The 17,466-nt window shown below is 34.8% G+C and overlaps 1 protein-coding gene and 1 pseudogene across 1 annotated transcript; one reads left to right on the forward strand and one right to left on the reverse strand.

The window, feature by feature from the left end:
* The first annotated feature begins 602 nt into the window (after positions 1-602).
* On the forward strand, positions 603-2,624 carry LOC132182613 (putative 12-oxophytodienoate reductase 11). The gene is made up of 5 exons (XM_059595916.1): positions 603-670; positions 1,167-1,310; positions 1,465-1,595; positions 1,760-1,924; positions 2,032-2,624. The coding sequence occupies exons 1-5, from the start codon at positions 603-605 to the stop codon at positions 2,622-2,624; spliced, it is 1,101 nt and encodes a 366-aa protein (XP_059451899.1).
* Positions 2,625-3,035: 411 nt separating this feature from the next.
* Positions 3,036-7,782, reverse strand: LOC132180360 (uncharacterized; annotated as a pseudogene).
* Between the last annotated feature and the right edge of the window lie 9,684 nt (positions 7,783-17,466).

The following is a 17,466-nucleotide window of genomic DNA, read 5'->3' on the forward strand; positions in this document are numbered from 1 at the left end:
CTACGATCTCTTGCAAGAAAGAAATGAAAACAACCCAACATCATGACCCATGAGTGTTACCATGTCCAGATCTGAATCTGAGGAATCACAACTTATAAATTATGCACTTCAACCTAGCAAATTCACTTTCATCGATAGCCCCCTTCTTAAGCTTTTTCAACAGACACTATTCTCGTGTCAACTCATCGTCGTCTTCAAATGTCTGGGCAGCACGTCTCTGTGGCGGAGAAGAAGCAAGAAGGGAGGAATCACGGATAAACCAGAAGGGAATTTTGGGAAAGAAAGCTCTAATAAGTGATCACGTGCTAGTCACATGATGATGACTTTTCCATTACTTAAAACGGTTTATAACACTGGGGGTATCGTACTCCAAACGTCATGGCAGACGTTATTTTTATGTTGAGGCGTCATAACAGACATCACCTACAACAAATGAAACGTCATAACAGACATCATTCACAACAAATATGGTGTTTTTGTCAAATTGGATTCACCCTCCCAAAAGTATAAATACTCAATTGGGTGTTGCATTGTTTTCATTCCCCATTAAGCAAACTACGAACACAAAACTAGCGAAAGAAAACAGAAAAGAATCAGTGAAAATGGCTCAAGCTCCCACCATTCCTCTTCTTTCTCCTTACAAAATGGGGAACTTCAATCTATGCCATAGGTTTGCACCTTCCACTTTTTCTTTTTTTTTTTTTTCTTTTTTTTTTTTAATTATTATATATTTTTTTTCTTGTAGATAAAATATATTTGTTTTCTCCCAAAACTATCATTTCAATCTCACTTGTAATTAGTAACTTCAACTTATTACAATTTAGGCGTATATGATATAAATGGGGGGTGCTCTCCACAAAAACAAATTGTTTTTACTCTACTAGAATTGAACCAATGGTATCTTATTATAGATTAATCATAAGCTCGGTTTGAATACCAGAAGAGTTGAAATGTGATATATACTAAACCAAACCTCATTTTTTATATATATATGAGCAATCCACGGCTGAAAAAATGAAGCTGTCCCCCTATTTCTGCCATTATCATTTCATAGGTGGATTGTTTGTTTATTCTTCCTATATGTGATTCAGATAGTTTTATTTTCTTTGGTATAGAAAGATTTCTTCCTTGATTTTGTTAATTTATCATTTACTTTTTATTTTCAGAGTAGTATTGGCACCACTGGGCAGATCGAGATCTTATGGTAATGTTCATCAGCCACATGCTATCTTATATTATTCTCAAAGAACTTCTAAAGGTGGTCTTTTAATAGCGGAAGCAACTGCAATTTCTGATAGTACCACTCTGGGGTAATTTTAACTATACTAGTTTGTCAAGTTTTTCTTTTTTAAAAAAAAATAAAAATTGTGAAAGAGCATGAATGAGAGTCACCTGTTCAAATAAATTTTAGCCAGTCTTGCTTAGAAGACTTTATGATTGTTAGGTTTCTTTGATGTTGTAAAGGTATCCTAATACACCTGGTATATGGACAAAAGAGCAAGTTGAAGCATGGAAACCCATCGTAGATGCTGTTCATGCCAAAGGTGGAGTCTTCTTTTGTCAGCTTTGGCATGCGGGGAGGGTTTCAAATCAAGGTTTGTCTTTTGACTATTTTGTTGTGAATGGAGAGAGTTGAATGTTTTCTAAGATATATGCTTTTAAATTTCAATGGCAAAAACTTGCGATGGATGCTCTACAATAAAAAATTGAGACTAATTTAGTTAGGAATTTTCTTTATCTTTCATATTGTTGTCTACAGATTTTCAGCCAAATGGGCAAGCTCCAATTTCTTCTACTGACAAGCCTTTGACCGTTGAGGGAATTGATGGTGCACATTTCACTCCTCCACGGCGGCTAAGGACAGATGAAATTCCTCAAATTGTCAATGATTTTAGAATTGCCGCAAGGAATGCTATTGAAGCTGGCGAGTTTTCATTTCATAAGCTTTTCTCGTTTTTAATTATCAAGCATGATCTTTAACATTATACTTATTCGCTTTGTAAAATAATAATTTTTTATCTTTATACATAGGTTTTGATGGAATTGAGATCCACGGGGCTCATGGTTTCTTAATTGACCAATTTTTGAAAGATGGAGTGAATGATCGAACAGACCAATATGGTGGATCAGTTGAGAATCGTTGTCGATTTGCTTTGGAAGTAGTCGAAGCTGTTGCTAATGAGATAGGTGCTGACAAAGTTGGAATAAGATTATCTCCTTTTGCGGACTATAATGAATCTGAAGACTCTAATCCAAAAGCATTGGGGCTTTATATGGCAGAGTCCTTAAACAAATATGGTATTCTTTATTGCCACATGGTTGAGCCAAGATGGAAGATGACTGGAGAAAAAAGTGAATCCCCATACAGCCTTTTGCCAATGAGAAAGGCTTTTAAGGGTACTTTCCTTGTTGCTGGAGGTTATGAAAGGGAAGATGGGAACAATGCCATTGCTGAAAACCATACAGATCTTGTTGTTTATGGTCGTTTATTTTTAGCCAATCCAGATTTGCCAAAGAGATTTGAGCTCAATGCGCCTCTCAACAAGTACAATAGAGATACATTCTACACATCTGATCCTGTTGTTGGTTACACTGATTATCCATTTCTTGAAGACACTTCATGATGAAAATTTATGGGATTTTTAGAATTTCATTTTATGTTTTATTTAATTTTTTTAAGTGCTAATGGTATTGTTTTTTGTAATTCAATAAATAGGTGATTGTCCTTGAGTATTTTAGGCAATTTAACAAATGGACGTTACCCTAAATTATAAAAGTAATTCTCTCTTTCTCTTCTTGCCTCTTCTCTCCCTTTCTCTTCCCAACTTCTTCTCTCTCTTTCTTGGCAAGTTGGCAACCGCACCACCGTCTCTACTACAAACTGGCATGATCCAATGGCTCTCTGATGAAAAGGCATCTATTGAAACCATGAATTGTCAAGAAGTAAATCTACAATAGCATGCATTTTATACATTTACCTCAGTTTTAACCCAGATGAGTAACAGAAAAGTTTTTAAAAGTATGACAGAAAAATGACATCATAAAGTAAGCTCTGTTCTTTATAATTGAATATTGCAGATCAATAAAAACCATCACAACTGGTAGTAACATGTTCAGGAACCAATACATCAAAATCACTAACAGTCCATTCTGCAGTCCCCCTGCGGGGCTAACATATATTTTTGTGCCAACATTAAGTGAAGACCATACACGCAGTGCTGGTTTTGTCCCTGGATCCTGCATATTAATGTATTAATTAAATGATTAAATTCATCTATTTCTATTAGTTTAAACTTTTAAAATAAGTGGTGGTTTAATACTGTGGAAAATAAGTGTAATATGGCTCCCATTAGTGCCATATAACTTATACGGTCCACCTTGAAGTATAGTGACAAAACTCAAGAGCAATAGTATTTGTGAAGATAAGTAACATTTTACAAGTCTAAATAATTTGTTTTTGAAGAGAAATTACAATTATTCTTTTTTAAGTATGGGCTATAGCATATCACTAATACTTTATCATTCCAACCAATACAGTAAGGTAAAAATGAATTTTCTAGTCATAAAAATGTTTCAAATTTGTCTATACTGCCAGCCAAGCTCAATTCCAATAATTAAGCAAGTAAACTCATTTTGCTTACGGGCTAACATGGCCAACAAAGATGGTATAAGATCGTTTCCAATCATAAAAATTAAAGATAAGATTGCCAAAACAGAATTCGAAATCAGTGACCCCAAAACAATTCAGAATATAACTAGTTTTAGAAATTCAGGTGACAAGTCATATAAAAATTAACGGATTTCAGATTCTGAAAGTCTTCTGAAATACCTTTTTTCTTTTTCTTTTTCTTTTTCTTTTTTTTTTCTTCTTTTACATTAAAAGGAAAATGTAAAATCCTAGAATTACTGCTTGGGTTCAGGATGCCGGGAGAAGGTCAAGATCAACCCAATGCAAACCTATAATAGACAATCTGATGTTTGAAAGCTGTACACAGATAGGGTTAAGATTTTTGGAGAAAGTGGTAGTATTTAAACTTTAAAGGATGTGTATGGGGTCCAAGGACAGTTTAATTATTGATGACAAGTTTACACAGTAGTGTAGAAATTAAGCATAAGAAACAAAGAGAAGAACAGATAGGAGAGATAGAGGAAGAATGGAAAACTTTGAACTCTCAACAAGGCCTTCAAGGACTCTCACTTCAAAGATAACTAATACAAACTACCATTAGTTGCAAGGAATTAAAATTAGTCAAATTGTCTCTGCAAAATAGATGATAAAAAGTTTTGAGCGCTTGTGTGGATGCATAGCACACAAACATCAGTTTTTAACTACAAGCATGAACTAAACATGTGGGCAAACTTTATGCATCAACTTTTGTGTAACATTCTTTTTTCTTTTTTCTTTTTTTTTTGGTGTTTTCAATCAGGATTATATAACAAAATTAGTAATGGCAAAAGTCAATAGAAACAACATGATTACCTGGTAGAAGTATAACCGACTAGAGAGAGCCCCCACATCAAGCACCCAAGTCCTAGGGTCTCCAATCCACCCATCTCCTTTCTTTTCGGGATAGCCATGTACAGCCCATTCAGGATGTGGAAGAATTTGCACCAGTTCCTGTGCCTGTGGATTGCTATATGGGTCACAGATATCATACGGTTCCTCCCGATATTTGGCATTTCCTGGGCTGCAGTAGAGATGATATGCAGAATAGGGAAACTGAGACGTCTCATTTCTATATATTTTCTTGCCAGTAGGACTAAACATGATAAGGCGGGCAGGTGACCAGATTATCTGGGCGGCACCAACTTGTAGTTGCTGGATTTATTATCATTTCACTGTATCTTGTCACATCTGTCAGAACATTACCATCACAGGGTTCTCCATTGTTCTTCCAACAGCTTCCTATGTCAAGGAGATAAAATTGACTGTTGGCTCCTCCTCCTTGTATAACGTCAAGTGTCAACTTGACCTTAAAGTGGGGAGATTCCGGAAGCTGGCAAAACAAATCTCAAAAGACAAAACTCATGAACCACAAAAATAAGACGAACTTGTAAAAACTAAAACTAAACCAGACTGGAAATTTTGATCTACAAAAAAGAGAGCATCTTTGCAACCCCAATTAATTGGATTAGGGCTTCGTTGAGTATAAGAGAGGGATCTCGATTGCATGAATTTATTCTCTAATTTCATAAATACTTGGTGTAACATTGAGGTACATAAATACAAAATACTCAAAAAAAAATTCAACTCAAACACCATTCTAATTTCTGTCAAGGGCAGTGTGATCAGTGAGCATTCATGTGTAGAATGTGTTCGGACAACAAATTTATATTTCTAGCAAGAAGTAGAGCCAAGGAAGAAACCTTTCTTATGATTCCACGACTAGCATAGTGATAACCGCCATTGAATCCTTCTGTTGCATCTGCACGTAGATACAACATGAGCCAAGGATACTTTGAAGATGTTGTTAATCGTTGCGAGAAAATCCAACTTCCTGTGCTCAAATTCTTCTTCCATGAGACGGAGAAGTAGGAGTTCTTCCCTGTACCTTTGCTCAAATCAGCATCAAGGTCATATGTTCCATAAAACCCTCCTGCTAAAGACACTGTTTGATCCTCAGAAGAAACCAATGTAGAGTAATTATGGTATACAAGTGGCTGATTCATACATCCTTCACCAAAACACAGAAAATTCCTGCCTGTTATGATTTTACTGACATTGTTGCCATTCTCGGGACAAAGAGTAGTGTTCTTGTCAAAGTTACCACTCTTGAGCATAATCATCCAGAAGTGCCATGGATTTGAGGAATCCTGCACCCCACATAGAGAACCAAGATACAGTTCCTTTTCCACAGCAAACAGGTCAGGGTCTGTGTATGACTTGAATCCCGTTACAGGAAACTCATTACCAGCCCCCAAGCTGTTATCTGACTCATTCACTTTGTGATGTACTTCACACTTTGCGGTGCAGCCCAAGGAATCTGATTATTGAAAAATGAAACTGAAAAGGACTGTGAAGATGTAAAGAATAAAAGTAGATGATTACATTCAATTATATATCAGCTCACTCACTGCGGCCCAAATTTAGCTAAATTAGATATAGTATCTTTAAAGAGTTCATTTGATAAAAACATATGGGAAAAAACTAGACAGATTAAAGGAATTTAAAAACTATAAAATAAGCAATACCAAAGGCAAGATAATGTGGATTTTACAGATCCATAGAAGCTAGGCCATGTACCTTCCTTGAAATAAAACCATGGAGAAAGGACACTTAAGGTAGCGGGAAGTGATGGGAATTTTAGATGCATAAACAGTGAGAAGAATCACGGAAACATCAATATTAAGAAGTTTATACAAACTATAACGTAGGTCAATGATTTATGGGCCATAGATGGGGATGGTCGCGCGACCATCCGTATCTGCTACTCATTGCATTAATTTTTTTCTTCTAAATTTTCAAGTTGAGGATAAATTAATAACTTCAAAATAACTTAGACACGTGTGCTACACATGTATGACATTTTCTATCTAAAATAACAGTTAAATTTGACTTGGGGCGACTCAAAACATTTTGATAATTTATAGGTTCAATTGCATTGATTCGTAGTTTTGAGCTGTAAGTGCAAATGAGTGGTAGTTTATGGAAATAAAGTGCAATTTATACCCTTTATTTCTTCATTCAAACTTAATTCAAAGTAAGATTGGTTTGGTTGCATTTTACTCCATTATCACCTTAAACAATCAAAACCAGCAATGAATTTGGGCATCAAGCATCACTCAACAGAAATTTCCTAACCCAGGAGCCACACTAGAAATGATTGAGAATAATTAGCAGAGAAAGACTAGAGATAAAACTGAGATGTAAAAGCTAAGAAGATCCATGTAATTCCAATATTCGGGCTAATTAAATAAATTTGGTACTGATTAGTGAATCATTCACCATGTACAGTATATCAGAAATATAATTAAGCAAATTCGCATGCACATATTATATCTGGAGTTTGTTCTGGTGAAGTCAAAACCAATTCAAGAACTTGATTACAGTTCCAATCGGCAAAACAAGCCATGAAAGTCTTCCGAAAGTACAAAATATGATGGAACGAACAATCCTAATTTATAAAAAATAAAATAAAAATTTTTAAAAAAAAACACCCATCAACAACAACAGCAAATCAGCATAAGTTCACATAAAGAAAATTTGGCACAGATCATACTACTCCACTAGCTACATGGGTTTCCATCCACACACATTCAGGAATATGAAATGAGCATTAATTGTGAAATTTAAATTAAGTAGCTACATATACAAATATTAAAGAAGAGGAATGAGCAGTGGGGCTGAGAAAGTGGCATACCAACGATCAAAGGGCAGTACAAGTCAGCACAATCAGCCAACCTGGGGCTGCCCATTTTGGGAGCTTCCGCTCCAACTTCGTTGCAAAAGTTCCACGCTTCCAATCCAACTCTCACATTTGGGTTCTTCATTCCGGGGTCTCCTATGGCTAATATGTACTTCTCTGAGGCGAGGGCTAGGCCAGGAGGATGTAGAACCCATGACCTTCTGCGTTGAAGGGGAATTCGAGAATCAGAGTTCTGTGTGAGGCCTTCCACGAGGTTGATGGGAGGGAATGGTAGCTTTCGTGTTGTGCACTCGCGTGGGTGCACGTGAGGTGGGGGATTTAAGAAGTGGATTGGGTTTGGTTTTGTTCAGTCCACCATGGGAAATTGAGAGAGTGAGAGAGACGGAGAGAAAGATTGCTTTGAAGTAACGTTGACGTGGGGAATTACCGAAGCAACGTTGCGCGGGTAAACCCCACACGACAACATCAGAAATTTCGTTAGATCATGCTTTTGAGAAATGCTACGGTTTTTTTTTTTTTTTTTGTTCTCTTAATGTTTTTCTAATCTTAATGAATCCCTTTTAATTTGCTATGAAATACTAACAAACTGGCAAAAATTATAAACACTATGATAATGAATATATTATACTGAGCTATGCTATTTAATATTCTTCCAATATTTTTTTAGCAGTCTCAGCTGACATAGTACAGTCAATTTATTCTTAAATTAATCTTAATTACATAAAATCAATAATGAATTGAGCACATTACGTTAGTTGAGAATGTTAGAATAATATTTTGGATAATGCTAAATAACATTTTTCATGAGTAAAAATTAACTACAAACTGGTTTATAATTATTTCATACTCACACAAACCAATCTAATAGAGTGACATCTGAGAAGCCCGTGTGTTTTTTTAGTAAGTATAGGACACATAATTTGATTACCATCCATTACAATCATTTACCTAAAAGGGTTATATTCTAACATAAATAAAATATCCTACCATTACATATATTATAATATTAATAACTGTTCCATATAAAACTTCATTCTCGTAACTCTTTTTTTTCTACTCAATGTAAGGAGAGGGGAAAGGGGACATTCTCGTAACGCTTATCTTGTGCTCCTCAATTATTTCCGTCCAGGTATAGACTAGTTTTGTTTCTAGTTGGTTGGTTGGTTGCAGTTTCACATAAAGTGGCCAACCTTGCCGCATTGATAGCACAAACTCATCTCCGACCCCCAGTTTTCTTGCCACACCCACATCAAAAAGGCCTCCCCTTCTTTATGGTATGCTGACTCTTGGGATAACATCCTCTTTCTTGGCTCGGTAAATATTTCTTACAGAATTCTTCTTTGAATTGGCCCACGTGATGGCCTTCTCGCTCCCCAACTCCATAACTAGCAAGTCCCTTTTGCCACACAACTATCTCCTTGGTTCTCAAGAGAACTTGTAGGCAGCTTGCTCCTCTATGCCGTCCATAACTCTAAGAATTAGAATTCTCTCTAATTTAACATTTGAACTGAAAAATACTCAATTAATTATAGTAGAAGAGTATTTTTGTCCCTTTAAAAGATGAAAAGATAAAAATACTCTCCCAGTTCAAAGGATCATGTTCCTAGCTAACTCAAAGCATCTCCTCCAATTATATATGCCAACCCTCTAATCCCTTGGGTCTTAGGTTCTTATCAAACTTAGGGAAGTAATACTCATCAAATTCATTAAATGGAAAACCTATATTTTCACTCCAAGTCCCTTCTCCTCAAACATTGACCAACGTCTCCAGACTCCACTAGTAGACTTGCCACACAGTCTCCGATGTTTGAGTGGTGTCCAGGACATTTATCGTCTTTTCATCATACTATGAGAGTCCTTTGCCATTTTCTCTCTCCATGTCGTCCTGTTTTGGTTGTGTCGACATCTTCGACAGTCACAACAATCATTAATCCTTGCTTCAAAACATTGTGTTGAGTCTTGTGAGTTACTAGGTGAAAATTTTGGCCTCGCGAGTTACTGTCCTGGCCTAATTCCTATGGTCTTATAATCTGATTTTTATAACCTCTTCAAACTAACATCCAATTGACAATGTCCCCCCAAACTTTTAATTGTGACAATGTCCCCCCTAAACTACCAAAACATTGTCAATGTCCACCACAAGACTAACAAAAAGATCAAAATGCCCTTATATATTTCTTAATAAGACAAAAATACCCTTATAAATTAAAAAAAACAAAACAAAAAATTTTAATTTCAAAAGAACAATTTTTTTTTAAAAAAAAAATTAATTAATTTTTAAACTAAATTTTTTAATTTTTTTATAAGAATATTTTTTTAAAAAAAAAACGAATATTTTTTTTTAAAACGGAAATTTTTATTTTAAAAAATTTATAAAACAAAATAAAAAACGAAATTTTTATAACAAAAAAAAAATAAAAATTTTTTAATTTTTTTCTTATAAAAAGGATTTTTTTTTAATTTTTAATTTTCTACCCTTTGGATTTTTTTTTTTTTAATTAGTTTTAGGTTTTTTCTAGAAGTTTTACTATTTTTTGTTTTTATTTTATTAAGGGTAGTTTCGTCATTGGAGGGAACATTGACAATTTTTGGTAGTTTGAGAGAGACATTGTCACAATTAAAAGTTTTGGGAGGACATTGTCAATTGGGTGGTAGTTTGAGGGGGTTATGTGGACTTTTCCCTTTTTAAAATTACTTTTACATAAAATTATGATTATTGAAACTTAGGTTAAGATTAACTACTAATATTATTTTGTTAAAACTCTTATTTACCAAAATATAAACTTTCAAAACATCACAGTACCATTGTAGCAACATGATTTTCTTTAAAGCAAAATATTACAATCACTTCATATATGATATGCGTTGAACAACATGTGATTGAATGAGATTGTGCCAAACTAAAAGTTGACATGTTTGGTAAAAAAATTAAAAAGTATTTTTTTGAATTTTTTATTCTAAAATTTGTCAAAACGCATTTTTGACAAAAACTTAAAAATAAAGTTTTTGCCAAAAAAATACTTTTTAACTTAAAAAGCTTTATTTCTCAAACATAATCCTAAACATGCTCACCACTACATGTGCTTGGCGATTACAAAACAATATGATCATTAAAGTAGTGCATAATTTATATATGCATTCGGTCATGGCTCTCAGAACATAAAATAGTAATAATGAGTGAATTTTGATAAAGGAATGAACATTAATTTATTTACAATGGTAAAATTAATGGCAGTGAGAAGGTGATGCTGTAAAAGTATGATTGGCTTGCTATGGAGAGAATTTGAGAAAAAGTAAGATGTTTAAGGCTGTGTTTGGCAAAGAGCCGGACCAGACCCAAAAATCAAAAAAAAAATCTTCTCAAAATCAATCACAACATTTTTACTTTTTACATCACATCAATCACTTTTTATTACTATTCAAATAAAAAAAATCACTACAAAACAAATTTTTTTACTTTTTTATACAAAACATTCTTACTTTTTTCTCTCATATCAATCAAATTTATTACAGTACCATTCCACTCTTTTTTTCATTGCATTGCCAAACACTTGGTGTTTCCAAGGGAGAGACTTGCGAAAGAAAATGTGTTTGATGGGCGTTTTGATCTTTTTCTTGAGAAAAAAACAAACAAACAAACAAGCTAGCAAGAGATCAAAAACTTCCTTTTTACTATCCTTTAGCTAATAAGGTCCAAAGGCATATGTTGTAGGAATTTAAAGCCAATAAAATAAAATAATAAGGTGTCATCCTTTAGCTTAGCTTCAATTGAGGCTTCCGAAAATCACATCATAGAAAGAAAATAATACATAAATAAATAAAAGGAATTTCGTTTATAGTAAATAAGATTAAAGTGGAAATAAAATTTTATTAATCATTCATGTCCTTTGATCCATTTTACTTAGCCATCTTAAATACAATGATATATGGCCAAGTAATAGACGATCCTCGAATTGTGCTGCAATCTCTTATACAGTTGAGAGTCTCTCATGTTCGATGAGAAGCGAATGAAACAGCTCATAAACTTGCAAAAAGTACACTCATAATTATGAAAGAAATGATTCATATAGAAGAACTCTTCAATATGTTTTTTAATGAACCATTGCAAAGTCAACCATGCAATACCACTCCACAAGGCAATAATCCACACAAAGAAACTCCAATAACGGCTACCCACTCAACAAGGCAACGAACTCCACAAGAAAACTCAATCACAAGAAACGGCTTGCACATCTACCAAACGACTATTACTCTCACTAAGGGAACAAATCAACTATATTTAAATATGTATTATTATTTTCTATTTTGTATATTCAAACCACTTGTATAAATACCCTTTGAATGAATAAGATATACAAGCAGCAAGTTTAGCCTTATTCTCAATTCTTTATGGTATCAGAGCAGTAAGAAAACCGACTCTCGTCGTCCTTAGCTTCGCTGCCTCTTTAAATCCTTTTATCAAACACCCTAGCCACACCCTCAAATGGCTTCTTCAACCTCAAACACAAACACCAACGAAAATGCCACTACCAACATCCCTGTCACCCCTGTAACTGTAACAACCTAAGTTTTAAAACTCTTATTTAAATAATATTAAATAGATTAAAAATGTAATCGATGAATTAGAACAATGATATGTGCATTAATGATATTAAATAACTATTTAGTGTTAAAGGTATATTACATTGATTTTTGACCTCGTATGTATATTACTCAATTCTAAAAATTTAGCTTCACTAATATGTTTATGGGCATAATTAAACTCAATTTAGTAAATAAATTATTTATATTGACATTTAGTGAAGTCATAAATTAATTTGAAGCTTTTCAGTTTTTAGTCTGAAAAACAGTGTCTTAATTTTTATACTGTCTAAATAAGATTAAAACTACTAAAGAAAGATACCAAGGCTAGCCACCTTTGTTGAAAGCTTAAAGTCTTCTAGTAATGAGGGTTATGGAAAATATCATGATAGTAATAATTTAATGAGGCAAGTAGCTAAGTGGGAATGCAAATAATTAAAGCCTAAGTTGAATTGGAAACTTTGTACAAGCCAAAAATAGACTCAAACGAACTCGGATGAAGGCAAACCAAAATATAAAATGTTTGTCTCGGAGTCCTTTATCTACTCTCAAAATTTCATGTCAATCGGAGTACGTTTGAACATTGAAAAATGGATCGAGATACACCGCCCTCATTTTGGACGAAAATACTAATTGGTATAGAGCACGAAATATGACCTAGGTTCATTCTTTTGGTTAAATACATCTTAACCCTTACATCAAATGTGTAAAAATAAATCATAACCATTCATTCTCTTATAAATAGAGCCTTAGCTAAAGTCACTTTCACTTGAGTTTTTACAATCTTAGAACAAGTAAAATTGTTTGCTCCTCCTTTCATTTTATTTTTTAGTTCTAATCAAATACCATATAGCTTAGATATTTCTTGTAGTGTTCAAGTGTTCTTATTTTTCTAAACTAGCTACCTAGAGAAGATTTGGTGGAGTTTTACTTCTAAGGATTATTGGGTAAGTGTTTCTTGTATAAATATCATGATTTATTGTTTATATCTCTTGTTCTCATTTAATTGTTTAAAGACTCAATAAGTGTATAATGTAAAATAGCGTAATAGATACAAGTGAATTAATAATAATGAGTTAGTAGACAAAATCAATTTAGGGCTTATGATATTATCTATATATTATTTACTTTACAGCTTTTTACATTCAATCATTTCTTTTATTGTCATTTAAATTTTAATTCATATTTTTGACGGTCATCCCCGGAATATGAATTCAATATTTACATTTAATCATTTCTTTTATTGTCATTTAAATTTTAATTCATATTTTTTACGGTCATCCCCGAAATATGAATTCAGTATTTACATTCAGTCATTTCTTTTATTGTCATTTAAATTTTGATTCATACTTTGGTAGGTACGGACCATTGGTCTTATCTCTGAAATATGAGTCATGCTTTATATATATTATTTATAATACTAGTTTGTATTTAGTGATACTGGCCATTAGCCTCGTCACCAAAAATGAATTCAGGCATGAAGCAAGTTGTAAGTGACTATCTTAGATTAATATAATAAAATGAGTAAGTAAAGATGAAGTGACGAATAATAAATAAATATAAAAAGATGAGGGTCTTTAAACAATGATATTATTGGAGAATGAACTAAGTATTGTTTGTATGTATGTATTTATATGCAGAAGTGGAGCAGAATACTACACTAAGGAGAGTAAGTATGGATATACTTACTAAGTACTAGCTTTGTTTTATTGTTATGGGAATTCTTATTTTGTCTTATTAATATAATTTTGCAATACAACTGCTGCATAATGTGTCTAATAAAATGGGCTGATAAGATAGTCACCTTAAGAATAAGGTAGGTGGATTGCCGCTAGGAACTGTCGGTATCTCAGTGGATGGGGGTATATAACCGTTCAACAGGCCTAATATATAACTAAGCTAGGGCAGTGTAGTTGCCAGCACCAATCAGGTAAACCTCTAAAGTGTGAGGGACATAACGAACGTAAGCGGGCTGAGAGCTCATGACAAGTGGTTTGAAGAAAGATTATCATAAAACACAAACTAATCTGTCATTATGCTGCATTCACAACTCATTCATTATTATATATTTTAGTCTTTAATCTTACTTGTTCAAACTAGTCCTTTTAGTCTTTATCTTTAGAAAAATAGATTACTCACTTGTTTGCCTATGTAAATATGATAATGTCATCTTTACATAGATCTTGATGCAGGAATAGAACCTTTTACTGGTTTTGATGGTTGATAAACCATCTATTGCAGGATTGATGCTTACTCTATGGAGCAAGACTCATTTATGTTAATCGCTTTTATTACGTATGGTGATGTGTGTGAACTTAATAAATATTACTATATTAATTTAGGTGTCATCTATAGCATATATTTGGTACACGTAGTGTGTACATATGTTGTAATGAAAACCATGTTTTTATTTTATATCACTTCGAGGTATTTCAAGCAGCTCAATTGTATTGTGTAAGTTATTCCTAGGACATAGAAAAAGAAAAAAAAAATATATATATATACATACTTCGCTGTAAAATTGTATTTTCTAAAGTTGCAGTGTCACGACTTTGATATTTGCTAGCTCAAATATCGGGGCATTACAGTAACCCCCATGTCAACAACCCACCTGCCCCACCTCAAAATATCCATGCGGCATCACTTTCTCACTTTGCCCAATCTGTCCCAAAGCTCACTAGGACCAGCTTCTTGGTCTGGCGTGGTCTCCTTGAGCCATTCCTTCAAGGCCACAATCTTTATGGATTTATTGATGGCACCAAAACACCCCTTCACCCATACACTTCCACCTCCCCCAACGGTTCCATCACCATCTCCACCGATCCAGAAACCATTCAATGGTTCACCAGGACCAATTAATCTTGAGTATGCTCATGTCCACCATCTCCGACGAGTTGCTGCCGCAAGCCCTTGGTTGCCGCACAGCCCAAGAGCTTTGGAATGCTGTTGAACGGGCATTCACATCCGCCTCCAGAGCCAGCACCATGACTCTTAACTATCGACTGGCCACTACAAAAAAGGGTAATTCTTCCATTGTTGATTACTTCCATCGCCTCAAGCATTCCGTTGCCACACTAGCTATCGCCGGCCAACCCCTCAACGACTACGAATTCACCACCTATCTTCTCGCGAGTCTGGGCCCAGAATACAACCCTCTAGTGACCTCTGTAACCACTCGAGTTGAACCTCTCACCATGGACGATCTGCTTGGTCATTTGCTTGCTCATGAAACACGGCTTGAACATCACAATCAATCTGACTCTCTTTCCTGCTGCCAATGTCGCTGCCCGCAGGACCCATCTCCACCATGGTCGTGGTGGTCATCATGGCTTCTCCCGCTCCAATAGCAATTTTCGATCATGGGGGTGTGGTCAAAATTTCCAATTCTCTGCATCTGGCTCCAGCAATTCCAGTGGGCTTTTAGGCTCACCCAAAAATAACCCCACCATGGGTTCATGGCCCACATGTCAAGTTTGTGGTAAAATGGGCCATATGGCTCTAGCATGCTATCATCGGTTTGATCAAACCTACCAATCTGCTGGTCCAAGCCTTACAGCTTATGCTGCCTTCTCATCCTACTCTCTGGATATCAATTGGTATCCTGACACCGGTGCCACTCATCACATAACCTCCGATCTCAATAACTTGAATCTTCATTTGGAGTCGTATGATGGCCCTCATCAAATCCAAGTGGGCAATGGTACCTGCCTCGCCATCAAAAATATTGGCGCTTCTAAACTCTCTCCCTCTAATTTTATTTTATGCAATGTTTTGCATGTTCCTCAAATTACGAAAAATTTATTATTTGTTCAAAAGTTTACTTATGATAATAATGTTTTTTCTGAAATTTCACCCTTCTTATTTTTTTTTGTCAAGGATCGCAAGTCCGGAAGAATCCTCCACCGCAATCTGAGTAAAAAATTGTACCACTGGTTTCCTTCTTCATCAGTTGCATCTCCAAGAGCCTTCTCAAGTGAACGTGTCTCTTCTATGGATTGGCACGCACGTCTCGGTCATCCTGTAGATCGCATACTTCGTCATGTCATGTCTCATTTTAATCTTCCTGTTGAGTCAAATAAAAAGCTGTCGGTTTGCTCTGCCTGTCGATGTGGCAAGACTCATCAACTTCCATTTTATTTATCCCACCATCAATCCAATGTTCCCCTTGAATTAATTTTCTTTGATGTTTAGGGTCCCTCCCCTATTTTATCTAATAATAGTGCATTCTACTATGTTATTTTCGTTGATCATTTTAGTAAATTTACATGGTTTTATCCAATTCATTGCAAATATGACGTTTTCACCATTTTTCCCAAGTTTCAGGCATACGTTGAACGCCTTTTTGACCGTAAAATAAAATCCATTCAAACCGATGGTGGTGGTGAATATCAAAAGTTACGCCACTCCTTTACCACTCACGGCATCCATCATCGCATCACGTGCCCCCACACTCATGAGCAAAATGGATCTGTGGAATGCAAACACTGCCACATCGTTGAAATGGGCCTCACTCTCCTAGCCCATTCTTCTGCTCTTCTTCATTATTGGGCCGAGGCTTTCCAAACGACCTGTTACCTCATTAACCGGCTCCCCACCTCCATCCTCAACCACGAATCACCATTCCAAAAACTTTTCAACTTACGACCTAACAATGCCTTCTTACGCGTCTTTGGATGTGGTTGTTGGCCTCACTTACGGCCTTACAATAGGAACAAACTAAATTTTCGATCCACCGAATGTGTTTTTCTCGGTTACAGTCCATCTGATCGTAGCTATCAATGTCTCCATCATCCATCTAAACGCATCTATATTTTTCGGCATGTTCTCTTTGATGAATCTTCACTTCCTTTCTCCCGTCTCTCTCCCGCCTCCTCACCGCCCCCACCCCAACAAACACTTCTTTATCCCCTACCACTTCTTCATTTTTTATTTTTTTAAAAAAACCTCTCATCCGTTGTGTTTGTGTTTTTATATTTGTGATAAAGTTGACTAGACTTGAATATGTTTATATGAGTCCTGCTATACGGCTGCCAACATCGGACATATCTTACAAAAAAAAAAAAAAATTTATTGTTAGTTAAATTTCTATAAGTTAATATTTAGTTTCTAATGTCTCAAAACTTATTTTTGGATTCAAAACTAAAACTTAGGGGTGGAAGTAGTGGCAGATCCAGAAATTCATTCTACCGGGGGCGTCAATAAAATATAATGATAAAATAATTTTTTTTTCCCTTTATATATTATATTTTTATTAGGGAAATTATATATAAAATCCTTAGGTAAACGCGCTTTTTTAAAAAACTCCCTGGGTATTTTTTTTTCGGAAATTTAGTCCCTAGGTAACTCGAAACTATAAGAAAACTCCCTACCGTCAATTTTTGTTGACTTCCGTTAGTCTACTCAAAACTCACCGTTTTATCTGATTAAAATATTATTTTTTTTATTAATTTAATTTAAAAAATTCAATCTTAAAAAAAAATAAAAAAATAAAAAAAATTTGAAGGGTGGCCAGGGGTGG

The sequence above is a fragment of the Corylus avellana genome, chromosome ca5, assembly GCF_901000735.1.
Source record: "Corylus avellana chromosome ca5, CavTom2PMs-1.0".
NCBI lineage: Eukaryota > Viridiplantae > Streptophyta > Magnoliopsida > Fagales > Betulaceae > Corylus > Corylus avellana.